Below are 22,167 nucleotides of genomic sequence, written 5' to 3'. Positions count from 1 at the left end.
CCTGGTACACGCTGACTTACAACATGAGCAAATGAACAAGCTAACACTTTGAAAAGCGTGCTCTGAAAATGCCGTGTGGTTAAGAACGACACTTATGACACTGTTCTAGTATCTGAGTAAATTAAGACATTCGCTTGGTTCTGTTTTCATAGAACGCTAGTCAGACCTGTGGTCCAGGTCTGTCGGTACAGCTGCCTCTGGGGGCCATGGGTCTTGGCCTGGCCTTCAATTCCTCTCCAGATTAAGAACCTGCTGTCTTTGCCCACAGATAGGTGGCCACGACAAAACCTCACAATGGGAGCTCCAGATCACCCATACTCACAATCCAGGCAGCTGGGACCCTGACACTGAACATGGGCTGTTTGGTATGAGCATGAGAAGAGGCTGACTGTCCAACATCAGGCAAGGATGAGTTAGGGACCATCCATCATCCAGTGGAATGTTCAGTACAGCTGTTAAAAAGTTTGCAAGATTGTGCAGAAGTGAGAAAATGCTTTTGTTACAATGTTGAGACAAAAGCAGGGATGCAAAGTTGCATTTACAAATGTAACTGCAACCCTGAAAAAAAAATGCTTTAAAAAAAAGGTCCAGAAGGAAATACACCAATATGTGAACAACAGTTGTCTTTGTGTAATAAGGTTATGAGATATTTCTTTCTTCTTCTTTTGCATTTTATACACTATTGTGAATGGACATGTATTACTTTTATAATGAAAAAACTAGCACAGTTTCTTATTTTACATCCATACCACACTTATCAGTTAGAAATGGAGAAGTGAACCACCGTGAACTCGTCTGAAGGATGTTACTTCTTCTGGACTAAGCTTTCCACTAGCAGTCAGCAGGAGGAAACTAATTCAATTGGCAGCATCAATTTCAAGGTGCTGAAAGTCGGAGTATCGCCTGCTGACCACAGCTTTCTCAAAGGGCACCGCTACTGGTCATCAGTTGAAAGGAGAGGGGAGGGAGAAGACTTCAAATGAACAAAACCTGACACTGAACCAACCAATGGGGCAGAGCTGCTCAGCTGCAATCGCCTGAAGCTTTAACCCACTGTGATGCCTGGGTCTATTCCAGAGATTCCGAAATGACTGGTTAGGCTTGTGGCCCAGGCTTTGAGACATTTAAAAGCTCCTGGGCAGCCAGCTTGAGAGCGGTGACTTAGGGAAAAGAGGAAAAGAAGCTGGCAAATGAGGAACAGCATTTTATTACTAAACAATAACTGGCAACAATGAATCATACTGTTGCTAAACTCAACTTTAAAGCAGCAAGAAACCACACAGATATGTAAAATGTTTGTATACTGATGGAAAAGCCCACAGAATGTATTTTCCAAAGACTAATGCTCATGCCTGGGCAGACACCGACAGAGGTAAACACATAACACAAAAATACCCCTCCAATAAGGCTTGTTTAGCCTTATTCATTCATTTATTCATTCATTCAGTGTTTGCTGAACACCTCTCCTGGGTCAGGCACTGAGCACAAACAAGGCCCCAGCTCTTTCAGTGGGTTTTAGTGCAGTGAGACAGAAAATAAAGTAGCTGATAATTTCAGGTAGTGAAAAGTACTCTGTGAACAGAATAAACGAACAAACAAAATAGAAATAGACTCAGAGGTATACGGACAAAAAAACTGATGGTTGCTAGAGGGTAGGATGAGGAAGCCGGTGAAGGGATTAGAAAGTACAAATTAGTAGCCGCAATATAGTCACAGGGATGTGAAGTACAGTATGGGGAATATAATCAACAATGTTTAAAGATTATGTAAGGTGCCAGATGGACACTGGACTTATCAGGGGGATCACTTCATAGACTGTGTAAATGCCTGACCACTGCACTGTACACCTGAAGCTGAAGTAGAATAATACTGAAAGCCAACTATAATTAAATATAAAGTCACAGGATGTGCAATACAACACAGGGAATATAATCAATGGTATAGTAACGGTTATATAGGATTCAGAGGGATAGTAGATTGGGGGGGTTATCACTTTGTGATGAGGGGTGTAAATGTCTAACTATTACATTGCTTTGTACACCTGAAACTAATAAAAAAAAGTATTCTGAAGATAATAAAACAGAATGACATGATAGAGATTCTATGTAAATTACATGCTCTATATTCCCATACAAAGAGAAATCTATCTTTAGACCCTCCCTCTCAGTTTTATTTACATGATTTTTAAATGCCCCCTTGAAATTGACTATTTAAAACTAGCCACTAAAACAGCCATCAATCAGACACTTTCACAGCTGTAATGGAACCTGACTTAAACTCCCCTTTTTCCTTTGTCATACTCCACTCTTGACAGTTTATAAAAAATTGTTTGTTTACCTATACTAAAAAAATGTTTTAAAGACAGATGATTAGATACAAAATACTGCATTCATAACTTCAATTTTCTATGGTACAAGTCAACATCAATCATTTAATTAATAACGATCCAAACTGCCCCAATCAACAATTTTGATAGCTGTGTTTCAATCTTATACCGTACTCTCTGACAATCAGAGGAGCTCCTTAAGATCTGGATCCCCATTAAGTAACCGTTTAAATAGGTATTCCTGCTTTTAAAAACCAAAAAAAAAGCATTACATGAGATGGACCACACAATCATAAAACTGCAATAGGTTTACACTGTATATTCAAATATTTTGTAAAACAATTTAGAAACTTTTTTTTACAGAAAAGTACAAGAAAGAGAGCCAGAGTATTAGACAACCTGTTTTCCAATTCCGCCATCACCACATATGACTGAGTGGACTTGGTTGGGTGAGTGGGTCCATCTCAGTGTCATTACACCTGTCCTGCCCACCTCCTCGGGCAGGTGTGAGAAGCAGAGGGACCCCCATAAGGGGAAGCAGAGCAGGGCGCTCTCGACGCCTTCTGGCTGCTGTGGACAACTGCCAACTTGAGCAGCTCAGCCATCCAGCAGCTTCGGCGTGGCACATTCAGAGCCCACTGAAGGCCGAAGCCCTTGTGGCAAGAATGAACATCTTTTATGTGTGACCCTTGGACAGATGTGGCAATAAAACTGTCAGCTCCAAGTGTCTGAGGGCCTCACTGACCACTTCCTCTGTGATTCCATTCTCTACTGGAAGAGATTAACTCTCCCCAGAGTAAGCTAATGCTGACAGCCTAGCACCTGCCTCTGCCCCTGGGACTTACTGCCTGCCAAACATGCAGGGGTCCTATGACTTACAGAACACATTTGTTCCAGCAAAATGGGATATCAAATGAATCCCATCTCCTACCAAATTCCTAGTGTACCCCCTTCAGAAAACAATCTGGTGAGATGCAGCCCAAAGAAAGGTGGAAGGCTCCTGTGGGCTGGCTGTCCCGAGCCATTCCTGACATTGAGGAATCACCTGGCTGGTGGCCACCAACCACCTTTCAGCCCTGGGTGTGTCCCCATTCCTGTCCCTGGGCAGTGTCACTCAGCCCTGTACCTCAGAGCTTTGCTCCCCTCCACCTCACACGCTCTCTGGAGGCCTCAACTGACCCAGGCTCCTTCCAAGTCCACACCCCAGAAAAGCTCCCGAGGCACATGCTGGCTGGGTTTGACTTTTCTTTTTAAGTAATTAATGCATTTTTCCACATCCTCAAGTTTTCAAAATTAGACCTATATGGGGGCGGCCAGTTAGCTCAGGTGGTTAGAGCGCAGGCTCTTAACACCAAGGTGGCCAGTTCAATCCCCACATAGGCCAAGGAGCTGCGCCCTCCACAACTAGACTGAAACAACTACTTGACTTGGAGCTGATGGGTCCTGGAAAAACACACTGTTCCCCAATAAAATTTCTTTAAAAAAAATAGACCTATATAAGACTCCCTTACTCAGATGCCGAATTCTTATGCAGGTGTTCTCTTCCATGTGTACATGCTCCCACTCCACTCCCACCGTCTGGCTGGCAGGGCTGGGGCCACAGAGACTCTTACTTATCCCTGAGTTTCCTGTGCTGTAGAGAACCAGCTTCCCTGGAGCGTCTAGGAGGGCCGACCGTCTCCAGGGCCTTCCCAAACACACATATGAAAGAAAGGTTGCACACAGAAACTTTCAGAGTCTCTGTAACATGTTTAAGAATGGCTGATCAGCATGGAGGGAGTGGAAGAGCCATGGCGTCCGTCCACTCCTGGACTCGTGCCAGGCCGGCCAAGAGCAAGGCTATGGACTGCAGGATGCGTCCGGGACAGAGAGCCCAGCATTCCCCAGGAAGGCTCCTCCTGCACAGTAAGCCGCTGGCCTCTCTGGACCTCACCTGGGTCCTGGATTCTTGTCCAGGGCAACTGTCCTCTTTGGTGCTGGTGGCTAAGAAGTTCAAAGCCAAATCTGGATTTCCAGCAGTTATATGTGACCCTGGCCTTATCTTATTTTCTTACCTTTATTTGTTCCCTTTGCCCTGATTTTTTCTGGTATCTAGTTTGTCCTCTGGTATTGTATGTGTTTTGTAAGCCAATTCCAATCCTTTCTAGAGTGAAGCAGGGCAAATAAGTGAAATGGTCATAATCTCTAACAATCACTTGGTGAATCGTTGTTGATGGTGTTTGAGGGGCAGCAGCCCTAGGTGTGCAGCTCCCAGCCCAAAGGAAGTACTGCAGCTCCCCCGGGAACAGGCCCGAGTCACAGCACAGACGGCTTCTCTGCACCAGTGGGGTGCTAAAGGTGTCACCGAGAAGGAAGTCCATCAGGACAACCACAGGTGGCAGCACCCACCCTGTGCAGAGCACACCACTGTCCACTTCGGCTCTGGGACTTCAGGTTGGTTCTGATTCACCAGAGCTGGTCAGAGATTTGAGGATTTCTATTCTGGGTCTTCCTTCCTCTTTCTTCACGGGACAGGACCACACTGCAGCAAGGCAAGCGCAGCCCTGGCTCTAGGTCCTGCTTCAGGCTGCTCAGCAAAGGGAGCTGAGAAGGCCCGCCGACTCTCCTTCCTTCTCCCGTTAGTCCTCCCCTATGGCGACCGACCAGGGTGCAGAGGTGGGGGGAGTGGGAGTCTAGCCCCTGACCTTGGAGCATCCACAACAAAGGACAGCAGCAATCTTTAGGACCCCTATGGTGCCCCTGATGTGGGCTCCTGCCGCCCCAAGAAAATCTACCACTTCTCCACAGCCCTGCAAATGTGGGAGAGTGGACAGAGTCTTGGGTGGGGAGGAAAGGCAGGCTGCTCACACCCCACTCCAGCCTGGCAGGCTGCCCTTGCTGCACGGCTCTGACAAACCTCCAACCCCTCAGCCCTAGAAGACTCCTCTGGGCCCCACAGTTTGCCTGCACACAGCTGTCCTATGCACCAACTTCATGCCAGGATCACGTGAGGCAGCCAAGAAAGGTGAGCCAAGGACCCTGCCCCAGTGGGGCGGGCAGCCAGTACGCCAGTGACAACGAAACCGTGAACATGAGTGCCAGGTGAGGCCGAAGTGCTGAAGGCATGTCCCGCTCAGAACCCCACCTCTGCTCAAACCTGTTCCACTCACAGCCACCCTTACATCAGGTGACGGCAGCTCCTTTTCCCAGTTGCTCAACTGGTAGTCGTCAGAGCTGTCTTCCACTTCTCTCACCCGGTCCAGGCCCCCCAATGAGTCCTGTTGATCTCCTTTACAATATGCACAGACCCCCACTGCCCCATCCTCAGGTCCAGGAACAGCATCTCCCACTAGATAAGGGCATTCATCTCCTCACTGGTCTCCCTGGGCCCCTCTTGCCTCTTACACAGCCACAAGATCCTCCTGAGCCTTCTCATCCTTAAATTGGACCAAATCCCTCCTGGGTTCCAAACCCTTCTTCTGCCTCCCTAGCTCACAGAGTAAAGGCCAATGAACCGAAGGCCCTACACCACTCTACTTAGCATGTGGTCCACAACAAGTTAAGTGCAGTGAGATCAAGTATTTACAAACTTTTATAGCAATTTGACATTGCTACAAAATCCAAACGCTGAAACAAAAAGTATCAGTCTGAGACGGCCTGGGAATGGAAATACCGCTCCCTGTCAAAGTCGGTTTGAGAAGCAGCCCTACACCTTCTTCAGGCCCCCCCTCTGCCACGCACTCTCCCTCACACTGCTCCAGCCTCACTGGCCGCCTTCCTGGCCCCTTCCTGTTCGGAAAACACCCTAAGCACAGTCCCACCTCAGGGCCTTTGCACTGCTGCTCCCACCCTCTGCCTGAAACACTCTTCCAGACCTTCACACAGCTCCCTCCCATTCCCTCCCCTCCCCTTCTCCTTCTCCAATCCTGCTCCAATATCAGTTTCTCACAGGCTTGTTCTCACGCCCTCCTTAACACTGAGACCACCTTCCCTACTCCTCATACACAGCTGGGTTGTTTTGGGCTATGTCTGCTGTTTTTTAGAGCACTGTCACGTAACATGCTGTATAATGTCTTGTATTTATTGTCTCTCTTCCCATTAACAGTGATGGGGCGCTGCTTTGTGCTTAGCACAGTGCCTGACACATGATGAGAACTCATACACGCTTGTTAAATGAACGAGGGAACATGGGAGCCAGAGTGCAGCTGGGGCAGGCTTCACTCAGAGCGGTGCCCAAGGCGGAGCTCAGCAGGCCGGAGCTGGCAGAGGGCAGCCAAGGACCACCAGGGAAGGGAGCTGTCTGCCGTGTCAAAGCTCTGGGCTGGACTCTGTAGGGATCCCTGGGATCCAAAGGAGCTTTCTGAGGCCCAGGATCAGGGCATCACTTATAAAGCTGGAGCGTGCATAAGAATGGGGAGGCTAACAAGGAAACCAAATCAGAAAGCAGGCATTGATTCAAGGCCATGGAACTAGAGATGGACAGCATTTGAGAAGTTTCCAAGGTCAGATCTGCAGATGTATGTGGGAGGTGAGAGGGAGGGAGGAGGCACAGGGAGCATGAACGGATGTGGTATGAAAAAGGACGCTCTCCTCAAACTTCACCGTGATGACTGCGGGTCAGAACAGCAGCTAAAGCACCAGAGCCTCCCCGCAGCACTGGCTCTCCTGCAGAAGGGCCTTCTCCGCAGCTGGCCTCCCCTGCCCCGGCCCTGAGGCTGCACCGACGCCCACCAGGCCTCCACTGCGGGGTCTGAGGTCCTAGATTTGCCCCTCATCAATGTCTCCCCTGAATCACAGCCTGCATTTCACGAGACCATTTCTGGATAGCTGGCATCAGCCTGACTTCTCTGTTGGATTCCAAGCCAGTATGTTCAAAGCAAATCCACTGATGTGCACAGATCAAGCATTTACCTCACACTCAGCACTTTGTTAGGGGCTAGGGGAGAACAGAAAGCAGACATTGGATGGGGTCCTGGCCCCCCATCATGGGGAGAGTGTGAAATATGGAAAAGAATGCACACACTAAATGTTTAAAGGATGAAAACATGACACAACACTCATTGAGGGCATGAGAAATTGTCCAAAAAAAACAAAAAACCCCAAAAAAACCCAACTCATTTTTACCCTTTATTTCTACCAGAGCTCAAGAAGAGAAATCCACAAGGGCTGAACACCTTGAGAAACTTGCCAGATGTTCAGGGGAGGCCCCAAGTGGAGGGGACTGGCCTGGGGGAGCAGAGTGGCCGGTCCTGGCCACAGTGGGAGGAAGTAGAAGGGTGGCTGAAACACAGCAGCCTGATTTTAATATGCAAATGTCCGAGCAGAACCTGAGTGCAGGTGAACACAAACTTAACCAGGCTCAGGAAAGACCTTACTAGTTACTGAATTCGTACAACCTGGGAAACACAAAGAGGGAGCTGCTGGAGTTCTGGGGCGTACTGAGAACCTGCCGGGAATGGTCCCCGAAATCTGGTGGGGGAAACGAGCAAGTAATTCAGTGCATTTGGGAGCTCCTTGAAACCACACTTTGACCTTTTTGCATTCCCTACATTGCAAAGCTGGTCCTGCCTACAAACTCTTGTATAAACTGTGAGGAAAAGATGGGAACACAAAGGAAAATATACCAGAGCTAAATATAGTGATCAGCAAACGTCCACGTCAAACAAGCTGTAATATTGATGAGACATAAATGAACAGTAACTGTTTCCAGGGCTGGGTAAAGGCTGGCCACCTTATCGGGGAGCCACACCAAGGCTCTTCATCGGCCCCTTCTAGTAATGGCTTTCTTCTAAGTAACAGGGCCCCACTTAAAACCAAAGGTAAATTCAATTGAGAGCATTTTCTTGTAGGCAACAGTGAAATCTGTTTTCAGTTAACCTGCAACAGTTGTAGACTCTGACCAGGATACATTATTAATTAGTCAAAAGAGAAGCCCCATTTTTAGTTACCCATTGAATTAGGTATCTTCAAACACTGTGACCTAGAAATGACAGTACAGCTAACTCTCTGTTTACCATGGCAATGGGGATTTCAGAAGGACAACAGTTAATTGAGAAGCAAAAACAATCCCATTTTGTCCTCAGCAAGGCACATATCACTGCATCAAGGATGATGACTTCCAACAACTATCCACCGAGGCTCTCGGGGTGGCCCGGCATTGTGAGATTTAAACCACACACTTCTGGCTCAACAAGCCAAGTGGTCTGGCAGACAGCAGAGCCCCCTCCAATTTTCCAGGGTGTGGGGATGCAAGGAGAGCACAGAAACCACCCATGCCTGACCCAAATAGCAGCTCCCCTATCGTGCCTTCAGCAGAGCTTCTAGCAAGTAATGTGGGATGGTGAGGGGAGTGTGGCCAGGACATGAGCTCCTAAGGAGAGAGCAAGAAAGGGCCCTGGGTCCACTGGAGGCTGGACCATGAGGCCCAGAGGAGACAGGGAGAGAGTTGGCTGTACTGCTATGACAAGCACACCCCCAGCAAGCTGCCCAGCATTTCTAGGAAGGAGAAAAGCAAACCGCCGTCCCACCTCGGGCTGCGCGGTCACAAGTGAGGCAGGGCTGGGGCCAGTCACCATTTGGGCGGGAGGCCAGCCCCAGGTGCGGCAGGAAGGGGTGACGCTGGCTCAGTGGCTGCAGCTCCTCACTCTGACCCAGCGGGGCCCCTGTGCGGTGCTGGGGGCACAGCGAGGCCTCGGGTGCTGTCGGGCAAGGAAGGACACATACACACATATACACAGAGAGAGACATGCCATTAGAGGGAGAGGGAGCAGCAAGGGTTCCAGCCAAGGCCGATGCCAGACATGAGCGGAGGCAGTGAATAGCCTGCTGACCACAGTCTGACCCTGAACATGTAGCTCAAGCTCAGGTCTGAGGGGACCAGCAACTATTAGAGTTGGGGCCACGGCAGTGTCGGTCAACCCAGTACAAGGCGGGCAGGACCTATGACTAGGGAGCTGATCCAGACCCCCAGAACTCCTGCACCCCAAGGCCTCCCCCTGCACCTGGAACATCCCACAGACTTTGCTGCAATGGGGTATTATTTCGACTCCTCGCTTTGTATCCTCTGGCTCCTTGAGAACAATGACTGCAAACGGCAGGTAGAGAGGGCAGCAGCTCCCTGTGGCCATGTAGCACAGCCCCAGCACTTCCCTGGGAGCAGGCCCACCAGACTGGAGACCCACGCAACCCACAAGTGCCTTTCTGGGGGGATGGAGAGCGCCTCCTTGAGGGAAACTAGCAACTTCACTTCTTAGAGGGCAATCTTCATTTTGGGGGGGTGCACCCTAGCCTGAAGGAAGACCTCTGGAGCTTTAGGTTACATTTTTTTTCCCCAAGTGCTCTCACAAAGGTCACAACTTTTGCCTAAGCAGAGCAGTTCAAACTAAGGGAGGAAGCGACAATAACTAGAAATGGGATGAGAAAACGCTAACCTCTCTAAGCTTGATAATAATTTACAATCCCTAGAGATAGGAAGTCTGACTTGACTATGTAAATCTCCCATTTCTCAAAATGCTGCTGGTGCCTGTACTGTCAAACTGAAACCTGCAAAAGCAGGAAATGTTAGGAAGTGGTCTGGTCATGGAACCCTCAGTAAGCAAAGGTTGACGGGTTTGTCAAACTACAAACAACTTCCTGAAAAAAGTAATTTTCTGTTACGCTAACATAGTGTTACTGATCCCAAAAAGAAAGGGTATGGGGACCTGCACTTTCATTTTTATGGACAGAAGACAGCAGTTTTGCATGTCCCACCCCAGCCCACACCACAGGCCACCAGGACCACCTGTCTCAACACCGCACTGTGAGGCAGGAGGGCTCCATTCCTAGGACCACTTTCAATGAGAAACCAGATGCCAACATGGCTCAGAGATACCAGCTTCTGTCAGGCCCGGAACCCTACATCTGTTCCCTGAAATCTCTTCTGAACACTGAGCAAAGACCCAGCGTAATCCAATCTGCAGAACAAGAAAACAGAGCAGTCCTATCCAGCACAGACCCAGCCATGCAACCAAACCACCAAGAACTCTGGTCCACATGCTGGGAAAGGAGGCCTTGCCCACGCCAACACCTGCAGAGGCCTTGCCTCCTCCCTCCTTCAGTGAGACAGACATACCCTCTCAGGCCCTGAGATGCTGAAGGAGACAGTGGACTGGACCACTTAGGAAACCTGCAGCCCAATTATTAGAAAATCATCTGATATGAAATTAAAGCAACAAGATTGCCCCGAAAGAGCATTTGTTTCCTCCTAGCCACCAAATACACTGCTTGTGCTGCAAACCAATCCCTCTGCTAAAGCCCTTCCCCACGGAGGAAACAGGAGACACCTGTCTCTATGCCCGTCTCACCCCGAGGGCCCGTCCTGCCCAGATGTACATAATCAGACCACAGAGCAGCAGAGGGTCTCGAGACCCCCAAGCCAGGGCAGCCAAAGGGCTGAAAGCCCCTTTGTAACCAGCAACTTGATACAGACCAAGGGCATTGTTGTCTGGGCTGCCAGAAGCTGAGAACAAAGGACAGATGCAAGATCTCACTCAGCCCAAGGGCACCCACCCTACCTGTGGCCCAGCGCTACTGGGTCTGCAGCCAGCACACTCTGGCAAATGGGGAGGGGGGGCGCTTCCACTACTCACAACCATGGTAGGAGGCTGGCGATCCCCCGGCCTTGCCATACTCCTGCTCCGAGTAGCTGGTGGAGAGGTTGGGCTGGCTGGAGCCACGACCGAAGGAGATCTGGTTGCTGCCCATGCCGGTGGCGACCTGGGCCATGCGCTCTTTGGTTTTGAGAGCCTGGACCCTCTCAGCCTTCAGCCGCTCCTCATCCTTGAGCAGGGCCACCAGCTGCTTTGACTTCTCGCGCACGTTGACGCCCTGGTCCTTGCCGTCGCGGTCGATGTACTGGAAGTCCTTCAGGGTCTGGATGGCGAAGATATTCTCTCGGCACTGCTGGGCCACGCGCTCAGAGCCCGTCTTGCTGAGGTAGTCCAGCAGCGTCAGTGCCTTGTACACGTGCCGCCAGTTCTTGCCATGGTCGTTGAGTCGCTTCCACACCATGCTCATGATCTCCGAGAAGGCGACGACATTGTAGGTCAGGTCCGCGATCTCCGTCATCAGGGAGCTGGACGGGCCCCACGGGTCATTGGAGGTGGCTTCCCGGACTTTTATTTCGGCTTCTGAGTAATTGTTTACAATGTTTTTCATTTGCCTTCTAATAGATGAAGTCGTCATCTTTATTGTCTTTGTTACAAATGTAAAGCCCTTCAAAGAGAGAAACTTTTCTGTCCCGGGCAAGTTTGCACCCTGTGAAGGCTTAGTCTCCGTAACAGATCTGGAGCAAGATCCCGGACACTCATTTCCTCTGCTGTAGCTGCAGGTCTGAGAAGTCGGAAGCCATGACCTAGAGAAAGAAAAACACTCACTGTACCATGAGCTCCCCTGAGACAGCAAGAGGCTCCAATGCATGCATTTTATAAACAGCAGGTATGTCAGGGAGGCAATAAATGGGCATACTCCAGCCTCTCTAGGGTGAAAGAGATTCCATCTTTCTTTCAAAACTAAGATAAGATCAATATTACAGTTAATATTGAATAAAATTTAAACTCAAATTTAAGCCTTTGGAAAAAAGGAAGCACACATTATGACTATTTTCTCTTTTTGTTCTATTTTCAAAATGCTCCCATTGGAATGGCTCTTCTATGGGTCTTATTTTCACAGCATGGCAAAGCCAGTTAGAGAAGATTCATAACACTGGGGGAGACTGGTCCTGACAGATTTTAAATTATCTTTCAAAACAAGAAAGCCTCTCATTTCAGGTCTACCTTAACCCAAAAACACCTACCAACACCTTTAAAATTATTTAACATCTGGCTTTGGTCCATGTGCTTCTAACTGCCCAGAGGCTTCTCCGTGAGCCCCCGCTTTTCTCCTGGATTTTTACAAAGACTCCCGACTACTCTTCTAAAGCGCTGCTAAGGCCCTCCACAGCTTTCAGAAGTCTCCAGCATCTGACCCGAGTTGTATAATACACCTTATAGAACTAGCCCAATCCCCACATTTCCATTGGAAGAAACCGAGGCTCAGGGTTATGCATTAACTGGTTCATCCTGTCCTATGCCACAAACACATCTAGTCCCTCTCCAGAAAAGAAACACTTACTGAGCTAGAGTGAGATCCACATCTCCGACAATGGACTCTGATCCACAAGTCTGGGGACCTTCCTTAGCCTTATTCCCCAATGAGCACCCAGCACTGTACCTGACATGAATATAAACTCTGTTGAATAAATGTATGAAATGGATTAAAAAAAAAAAAAGCCATGTCCCTTTCCTCAGGAAGACCATAGTCTGGCAGGGGATGGAGGTGAGCACAAGGGATCTAAACGTGCAAAGTCGGAACAACCAGCTCAACGGGCTGCTGGGGGCTGCAGAGAGAGGCACGTAAAGGACCTTCACCCAAAACAACCCTCAGTATGACCTTCAAAGCTGAGGAGCCCTGCAGGGACGGAAGGTTGCCCCTCATCTAGAACATGAGGAAACAGGCCCAGAAGGCCCCAGGGACTGCCAAGACGCAGGAGCACAGCTGGGCTGATGCGAAGCTCCTCCACCACCTCTGCCCTTTCCCCAGCTGCCTGCTGGGCTTCTCAGGCCAGGCTGTCTCAATGATCATGGAAACCTTCTGGGTGAAGATTCTTCTTCCCCTAGTACAGACGAGGAGCCTGAGACCTGGAGCAGACTAAGGTCACCAGGCTAGAACCCTCCTCCCTCCCCTTGCAGTGGGCCTTACTCTCTGCTGCTTCTGCTAGAGAAATAATGAATGCCTCCGACATTCACCTAAAGCCTCAGACAGGCAATGGGCACATCAAAACAATAAGTCAACAAAAGGTGTAGGGAGTGGGGGATGCCGCAGGAAATGCCATCAGTGATCACTCACCACACATAGCCTACCAATAAGAAAGAGACAGCTCATAAAATGTCATCCTGGTGACAATCAATACATGTGCTCTGGGCCAGGGAGGCCTTCTGTCAGCCCTACATACAATAGGACAAGAGTTCCACCTGCACAGAACAGGGCTTCCACTGAGAGCAGTCAGACTCTGCCTCTCCACTATTTGGCAGCTCTCATAAATTCTCTAAAGCCTGTCAAAGGACCAGGGATAAAAACTTGCATGGTGACCTGCACATTTTATTTAATTAGGGTTTTCATTCACAGAAACATTCACGGCTGGCAGAGAGGGGACGGGCCTCGAACAGGAAAAAAGAACACTTGGATTTTTAATGAGCATCTCCCAGCTTAAAGTGCAAATACGTGTCAAAGTCAGTAGTTACATTCAAATGAACTTAAAGCCCAGGACCACCAGGCACTTCCATTTGTCATTCCATTTGGTGCACGGCAGGTACGACTGTTCCACTTCTCGGAGAAGCAGGTGGAGCTGGGATCTGTCCCTAAAGAGACCCTGGGCCACCTTCCTCCAGGTCAGGAAGCAGCTTCAATTAAGCATGAGAGCAACAGTCCTGGTATAAAGGTTTCAATGGTTGAGAATATAATTTTTAAAAAACAGTTTCCTGGGGCAGTGAATTCTGTGGAACCTGCAGGAATGCAGAGACCCAATGCCTGCCTCTAATTGCCTGCCTTGTTTTCCCCTTGAGAGATGTGATCCCCTCATTTATGGGAAAATGAGGGACAGGAGGTCTTTTTTTCTGTGTCTGCTTCCTGCTGAGCAGGGCCACTGAGCTGTCCTTACCTATCAAGGGCTCACGAAACTCTCGCCCTGCCTCATCTTAGATGAGAGGAAGGGGTCTCGAGATCCGCCTGGAAGACCGTGTTGGCTTCTTGGGTTGTGACTGGCAATCTTGCTGGGATGCCCTCTATATCCCCAAGGCCCCTAAATGAGGAAAAATAGATTTTAATTGCTGTGTTTCCCTGTGTATGAGACACACCCTTTTTTGAAAGGTTTGGGGTCTGGGAGCTGGGTGCATCTTATACAGTGGTTGTATGAGCGCCTCCCCCCAAAAAAATAATCGCGAAAAAAGCAGGAAATGCAAGTAAAAAACCTACGGCTATTGTGTAGGACGCACCCAGTTTTTGGACCCAGAGTTTTTCGAAGGGGGGTGCGTCTTGTATATGGGGAAATGCGGTAATGAATTTCTTAAAGAGCAGAGCTCAAAGCTATTGGTGTAGGGTGGCTAAGGGTTTGGAAACAACATTAGGCTTCACAATCAACAAGTATACTGGCCTGAGGAAATGTTTAAATCTATTTAGTCCCTGGGATGGGATTACCCAAGAGTTAGGACCAGAATGACTTGGGGAATGTTGGGAAGTCACAGGTTTTAAGTAATTATCTAAAGCCAGGTTGGGGGCTGGCCAAGTGGCTCAGTTGAGTTTGAGCTCGCTCAAGAGTTTGAGCTCTGAGCAACAGCGGTTTGATGCCCGGTGACTAAGCTGCCAATAGGTAGCAGGATGGCTCAGCTAAGAAAAAAAAATAAAATAAAATAAAGCTAGGGTGGGTGCGAGATATTCTGTGATTCGGTCTAGGGGCAATTTTTAGTCTAGGTTTCAGAAACTGATTAGAAGAGTAATCAATGCCAAGGGCTAAGGGACTAAGAAACTAGGGAGGAGACTTAACATTTCTGTAAGAAAGAAAACTTAAAAGGTCTTTCAGTAGGGGGTGGGGGGGGGTGGGGGCGCTATTCGGTTGGCCCACAACAAAAAGACATGCCAATTCACTCTTCCACTGATAGGGAAGACAGTTTCCTCACAATTTTGCCAGGCCTGGAGACAATGAAATTGTTTATTTTCTGATGGTGATAGGGCAAAAAAATTAGCATGTCAACTTTTTTTAGAATTTTTGATATATAATTAGCATGCAGCAAACTGCATATATTTGAAGTATATAGTTTGGTAAATTTTCATGTAATAAATAAATAAATAAATAAATAAAATAAAAAACAGTTTCCTGAGGGAGAAATGATGTGCTGGGCTCTGCTGACCCTCCTTCAGTCCTGCCACCTTGAGGGGTGGACCAGACCCACTGGACCTGGTGTCTCCCAGGAAGGGGCCAGGGAAAGACCATGAGGCCTGGCCAGGGCACCCACGGAGCCTCCCAGGTCTTTGATGGCAAAGAAAAGGCAGCAATTCCTGTCACTGAGGGTTGGGATGCCTCTGCCTTCCCAGATACAGGGTGGGACAGGAAGTCCAAACAACTTAGACACAGGGGATACAGACCAAGGCAGGGGCTTCTTCTAACAGGCTCAACTTGCAAAGACATCTGTTAGTAGTTAGAAATCGTTAGGCTTTGAGAAAAAGGAAAACGCTAATAAAATATTTGTCAGGAAAAAATATATAAAGTCTGTATAATTTGACTGGCTGCCTGCCATTTTCTTAAAGCTATAGACAAGGGCTGCTTTCAGGACTAACAAACGGTAAGACGGTCAAGATCTGGAGATAAGAAATTCCTCACAGGAGAAAAAACACCAAAGGCACCTCTAAGACACTATTCTCAAGGCCAACTGGGTGACGGGCCTCATCAGAGACTCTACAGAACGAAACTTCTACTTCAGGCCGTTAGAGAACCCGGTGACGTGTGAGTGGGCTGCAAGGCCACTGCAGTGTCAGCCTGGGTACGCGGCTTTGCCAGGCTCCTCTAACTGAAGACGTGGACCTCTGTGGCTCTGTGGCATTTGTCCCTGGGGCCCTCAGACCTCCTTTTCCGATTTTAAAATGTCTCCTCCTCAACCTCAAGTTTGGGCAGTAAACACTTAAACTCTGCCAGATGTTCCCCCTGAAAAGCCAGCCCCGAACACACACCATCCTCAAGTACACATCTTGTGTCATTTCTAGAATCTGAGTTTTGTTTTGTTCTGTCCTTTGAATAGTTTGCATGTTCCACTTTCCGAACTTTCCTTCTCAATTTGCCAGTTTTGTTCTGTCTCTAACTTGCTAAGCCTGAACTAACTGTCATACAAAAGCAACTAGAGGATAATTTGTTACCTTCTGGGCTCTTCACTCAAGCCTGGGGAAATGTGGTCAATTCACAAACATCTAATCATTTTTTAAGAACTTCCAGGCCAGATATGGGGAGGACAGAGGCAGAGGGACATTGTCAAAACAAGAAACAAAAATTAACTTTGTTATAGACCAAAAAAAAAAAAAAAAAAAAAGGTGGGAAGACTCATTTTCATAAAATATATACTGACAAATGAAGGGACAAATGCCATTAGAATATCAGTAACTAGAAATGCCTTTTGAAATCTATGTCTGTTATCAGGTATTACTTAGAACTATTTTACCATAAGTGGTAAATGAAGCATGTTGAGTTTGTACAATTCTGTTTCAGCTTTAATATTTTTGAATGGAGAGAGCAAAATGACTTCAAGTTGGGATTTACTATTCAAGGCAAACAAATCTTTCTCCACCTACCAAAGTGCTGGAACAGAAGCCACAGGACACCTACTGATTTCCCTGGATGAGGTGACCAGGGGCTCCTAACCCCCACAACCCCAATCACACCGCGCGACTCCAACCCACCCTGAAAAGCCTGTTTTGAAACTATATTAATATTCATTATAAGAATCAGGGTTTCTGATGCACATGAGATAACCACTAGAACCATGCTGAGTTGATAAAATCCAGCCAACAAGCAAAGAAACGGAACAAATCAGGCGGTCTGGGGAAGTCTCACAGTGGGCAATCCACATTTCTGTCAGGCCTTCCAAAAGACCCCTGGGGACACTCGAGAGACGCCAGGTCAAAAGCCAGTCTATTCAGTACGAAAGGGGCACTTGCTTTTTTACAGTTAGTCCCAGGCCTATGGAAGGTTCTTTAAGCCAGAGTATTTCCTGGAAAGGAATCTGTTGTTTCTGCCTGTGCAACATCCATATCCTCTTGTCTTGGGAAGAGCCTCGGTCTTCCCTGGGGGAAGTGGCCAGGAACAGGCCCTGATGTGGGCCTCTAGCCACACGCACAGGTCAGAGGCAGGCTGACCATCCAGCCTTGGACCACCTAGAGACCTCTCTGGATGATGGCCCTGAAACTTCTGGTAAACCAGCAGGGTTGCTAAGCTGCTGGAAGCCACCACAGGGCCAGGGTTTACCTAAGGCTAATGTCGACGCAGAAGCAAGGAGCCAACAGGAGGAGGAGCAAGACAGAACATCCTTTTGAATCTCTGGTCCACCTGTGCCTGAAGTCTTTAACCTGTGGACTTCCCAGCTGCGTGAGCCAATGTGGCCATTCGTAATCTACAGCAGTGTGTGCTTTTGCCATTTGCAACTGTTGAGCCCTGCTAGATTTGGGGGAAGAGAGAGGTGATTGTTGCTATTCCCTCATTGCTGGTCTTGATCCCTGATCCCTGAAAAGCCACAGCCAAAATCTCCTTAGGGAGTTGGTGTAGACCCTGGCGGCTGGGGGACCATCTCCGCAGCACATGTGCAACGAGCACCCTGAGAGGAGGAAAGCCAGCAACAGACAAACAACACAGAGAGCAGGGACCTCCCCAGAGCCCCCAACAGGGCCTCAAGTAGAAGTGCCAGGTCACCAGCCAGGCTCTCCTCAGTCCCCTGACCCACGGCCCCAGGCTGACCGAGAAGCTGTGTCCCTTCCAGGGAGGCTAGTCACTCCTCAAAATGCAGACACCCGCAGTCAAAGTCTGGGATCATCACTCTTTTGTCAGAGTGGCTTATGATGGTGACCATCAACTAACAGTTGGATGTGGTGACATTTGCAGGGGACAAACTAGGGAACAAAATTCTGGTATATATAAAAACACAATGAGAATTTCAAAGACAGTGAAGGCTGGAAGTAGACTGAATAAAACAGCAAACAGAAAAAAACTAAACAAACAAAAAATTCCAAGGCTAGGGTGAGGCCCCTGGAGGCAAGAAGAATTCCATAAAAATGTGCTCCAAGGGCTTACAGAGCTGGGTGGGGAAATTCTTTCCTCGTCTGGAGTTCCCATTATGGGAGAAAGGAGAGACTTCCATGTCTCTGGGCAGCACAGATGAGTCCCTGGTCAATGCCCACATGTCTCTCTGCCAATGGGCTTCTGTGACGCCAAGGCACATGGCTGACAGTGTACTACGGAGATGGTTACCCTGCCTGCCAGGGTCTACACCAAATCCCTTAGGAGATTCTGGCCATGGCTTTTCAGGGACCAGGGATCAAGACCAGCGATGAGGGAATAGCAATAATCATCTCTGCCTCCCCACAAACCTAGCAGTCAATCAATATTGACTGTGACAGGGCCGGTCAAGTGGCGCGGTAGTTAAGAGTTGGCTTGTGATGCCAGCTCCAGGCAGCAGGGCCCCAGTTCAGATCCTACATTAGGGCTAGTGACGCTGCACCCTTTACAGCTAAGATGGTGAACAACAGCTCGACCTGGAGCTGGGCTGCCGTGAGTCGCCGGCCATGGCGTAGGCTGCAGTGGGGCTGCAGTGGGCTCCCGTAAGCTACCGTGGGCGGCCGGCAGCCAGCATGAGCTGCCAAGAGCCGCCATGAGTGGCCGTCCAGTGGCCGGCGACTGGTCTGCCTTGCCCGGGAAGAGCGCAATGATAATACCAACATGGGCCAGTGAAGCAACGTCCTCCACAACTAGACTGAAAAACAAAAGGACAGCAACTTGTCTGTTCCCTTTCCCCGATTCCCCAACGTTGTCCCCCTCCCCCAATTCCCCAATAAAACCTTTAAAATACATATATATTAACTGTGACAATCCAGTAATAGCCAATAAATACTACTGAGTGAACTGAACTACTGAGTGAAGTGACAATCTTCACTCCAGAGGGCAGCTCAAACTATCTGGCAGCCTCCTGTGAATTCACAGTACTTCATTTTTCTCAAGGCAGATGACAGGGAGAGCTGTGGGGACAGGGTACAGCCACCTGTCCTGCAGCATCACACTAGAGGGCCCACGGACTGTATATACCAGAACCTCCCAGGAACACTGTTCTGACTCCAGACACACAGTCGCTGGGGGCAGCGCTGAGGGGACATGACACGCGTACCAAGCTCACATGGTGACCTGTAGGCATGCTGTTGCCATGTTTCACTGCGTGACATACACAAACACTACGTTTGTGGAAAGCTTTGCAAGCCTGCATTAGCTGGTTTTCATATTCCTGTGCGTGAGTCCACGAGTGAGGAAACATACCCATCTTCCTACTGGGTAAAGAGCACCCCGACCATTAAAAGGAGGCTCAGTCAAGGCCGGCAGAGTGGCGCGACAGTTAAGAGCTGGCTTGGGACGCCAGAGGGCCCCGGTTCGGATCCCACATTAGAGGGACTGTGACCGCGCCCTCTACAGCTAAGATGCTGAACAACAGCTCAACCTGGAGCTGGGCTGCCGTGAGTCGCCGGCGACAGCTAGGCTGCAGCCCCTGCTGCAGTGGATTGCCATGGGCGACCGTGTATAGCCAGCATCCAGCCTGAGTGGCCCTCAAGCCACTGTGAGCGGCCATCCAGAAGCCGGTGACTGATCTGCCTCATCCGGGAAGAGCGCAATGATGGTGCCAATGTGGGCCAGTGAAGCAACGTCCTCCACAACTAGACTGAAGAACAAAAGGACAGCAACTTGTCTGTTCCCCTTCCCCCAATTCCCCAGCGCTGTTCCCATCCCCCAATTCCCCAATAAAAATCTTTAAAAAAAAAAAAGGAGGCTCAGTCAGGGGGTGGCCGAGACCAAAGCTCACATGACCAAACCGAGCTGACTCTCCAGAAGACAACGGCCCAGTTAGGACAATATGGACAGTGCCACATTCTTCTCTACAGTAATCATTTCAGCCTAAGAGAAAGGACTATTATGGCTCTGCATCGGCCCAGCTAGCAGTAACTCAGAGCCTGTAACTACTACTCATGCAGACGGGAAAAATTAAAAAGGAAAAAAAATAATCCTTTATTTTACACATACCAGAAAAACAGAGAGATTCAGCCAAAAAAAAAAGTCCTTTTCATGAACTGAATGTGGGTATCTAAATTCCAGTGACTTCTTCTGGAATCAAATTTTATATCACTATCCAAACAGCAGGCTTAAAAAAAGTTTTGCATTCCTATGATTAAATAATTTTGAGGGAGAACAAAACCTTTTAGATTTGACTTGCACATAATAAAGCAGGTAGTTAAATTGCCCATGCACTCTCCTCTCACCTTCCTAGGGGTGGAAGAGCCCAAGGGGGTGTCAGTTAACTGAGGGTCAGGTGGGAACGCGAAGGACTGACTGGTAGGAAACATCCTGCCCCCACGCTGGCCAAGCCTCCCTTCACACAAGGCAGGACGTCTTCCCCACAAAGAGCCAGCCAGGCAGCTGCTCCCAGGATAAGACAGTCAATGGAACAAGCACAGGAGAGTTCAAATTACATGTCAGGCAGCTTCCTATGACTTTACATGTCCTTAATTTTTTCTAAAAGCAGAAATTAAGTACACATAAGGAATTTCAGGTATCTTGACCAATGTGCTCCGACCACTTAGTCCCTGGGAAGAGCAGCCTGTGGGTGCAGACCACACAGGTGTTGAAATGCAGTCATTTTTAAAAGTCATGTGAAGCAAGCACCAGGGTCAGGAGACCTGGTTCTGGCCATTTCAGATGCACCCTGGCCATCGGATGTAGTCATTTAGACTTACTCCCCTGGTCTAGAAAATGGGGGTATGACAAGCTACGCCTCTCTCACAGGGACAAGGATCAAACAGCTGGATGACTGAACCAAAGGGTGGCATAATCACACCATAAGGAAAAGAGGATTCTTTAATACCTCCCCCACCTCTCTTCTGCTCCTCAAAGTAGTTTTGCAAATGACCAATCATGGGCAGTATTCTTAAAAAATCATGAAAAAAGTGAAGTGTGGTGTGGTCAGCGCACAGAATCAAGGACACGAAAGCAGGGACCTCAGTCCAGAAGCTCCGACCACTCTGCGGCACCAGACAGGCCAGTGACAGGCTCCTCACTTCTCCAATGACGGGTGGACCAGAGGCTCTCCCCAAATCCTGAATTCCCAGACCCCCTTTCTGACAAGTGGCTCAATCCCCTGCTGTCTCCGGGGTGTCAAGGAGAGCCCAAACTTCCAACCAGCCCCGGCTACAGGCAGCTTTCCAGCCAAGGTGGATTTTTCTCTTGGCCTGTGGAGCTCTGTAGGGGACGAACAGGTGGCGCTTCCCTGGGCTTTGGCAGTACCAAGAACTAAGAGTGGCCCTCAGAGCCCTTCCCTCCTTGAGAACAGCAGCCGGCGGACCAGCAAGTCTCCATTTCTAACACACTGCAACTCAGCTACTAGAAATGCCCACTAATGACAGATGATAATGCCATCCAGACTGGGAACCATGGAATAAAGCATTTGATGACTTCACACACCCACCACTCCACCGAGCAGACCCAGCGATAGATTACGATTTAATCGGTACAGTTTTCCAGCTTGAGACATATGAAAAAAATGCAGAGCTGCACGGGAACATTTAGAATTCCCACTATTTCATGCTTAATTTAGACCTGGCTAGTGGCTGTGGTGGCACTAAGTGCTGGGCTGTCACCGTCTCCTGAGGAGCCAGTGAAAGAGTGGAAGCAAAGGGAGAGTGAGCTGTAGGGTCCCCTAGACCAGGACCCGACTTGATTTCAGGCACAGCAATGACCTAACACTTCACTCAAAAGGAGCTCAAGGGCCGGCCAAGTGGCTCAACTGGTTAAGAGCTCGTTTGGGAGCACCGGGGCTGCGGTTCGGATCCCACATTGAGGGCCAGTGATGCTCGCCCTCTACAGCTAAGATGGTGAACAACAGCTCGACCTGGAGTAGGACTGCTGTGAATCGCCGGCGACAGCATAGGCTGCAGCGGGGCTGCAGTGGGCTGCCGTGGGTTACATGAGTGGCTGGCAGCCAGTGTGAGCGGCCAACAGC

At 49.0% G+C, this 22,167-nt stretch overlaps 1 protein-coding gene across 4 annotated transcripts in view; it reads right to left on the bottom strand.

Annotated features, from left to right (window-relative positions):
* Window positions 1-22,167, bottom strand: part of EPN2 (epsin 2) — a 90,344-nt gene that overhangs the window by 39,415 nt on the left and 28,762 nt on the right. For 2 of the 4 annotated variants that reach the window (XM_019633595.1, XM_019633597.1), the window contains exons 1-3: window positions 14,040-14,150; window positions 10,933-11,696; window positions 8,833-9,003 (exon numbers count right to left, since the gene is read on the bottom strand). In XM_019633595.1, coding sequence (XP_019489140.1) covers window positions 8,833-9,003; window positions 10,933-11,527 — 766 coding nt within the window. In that variant the 5' untranslated portion in view covers window positions 11,528-11,696; window positions 14,040-14,150. Of the gene's footprint in view, window positions 1-8,832; window positions 9,004-10,932; window positions 11,697-14,039; window positions 14,151-22,167 lie in introns of those variants that run through there. The other 2 variants (XM_019633596.1, XM_019633598.1) reach the window with 2 other exon arrangements.

The sequence above is a fragment of the Hipposideros armiger genome, unplaced genomic scaffold, assembly GCF_001890085.2.
Source record: "Hipposideros armiger isolate ML-2016 unplaced genomic scaffold, ASM189008v1 scaffold_1349, whole genome shotgun sequence".
In the NCBI taxonomy this organism is placed as follows: domain Eukaryota; kingdom Metazoa; phylum Chordata; class Mammalia; order Chiroptera; family Hipposideridae; genus Hipposideros; species Hipposideros armiger.
The sequence above is the reverse complement of the archived record's forward strand: the minus strand, read 5'-3'. Positions and strand labels throughout refer to the sequence as shown.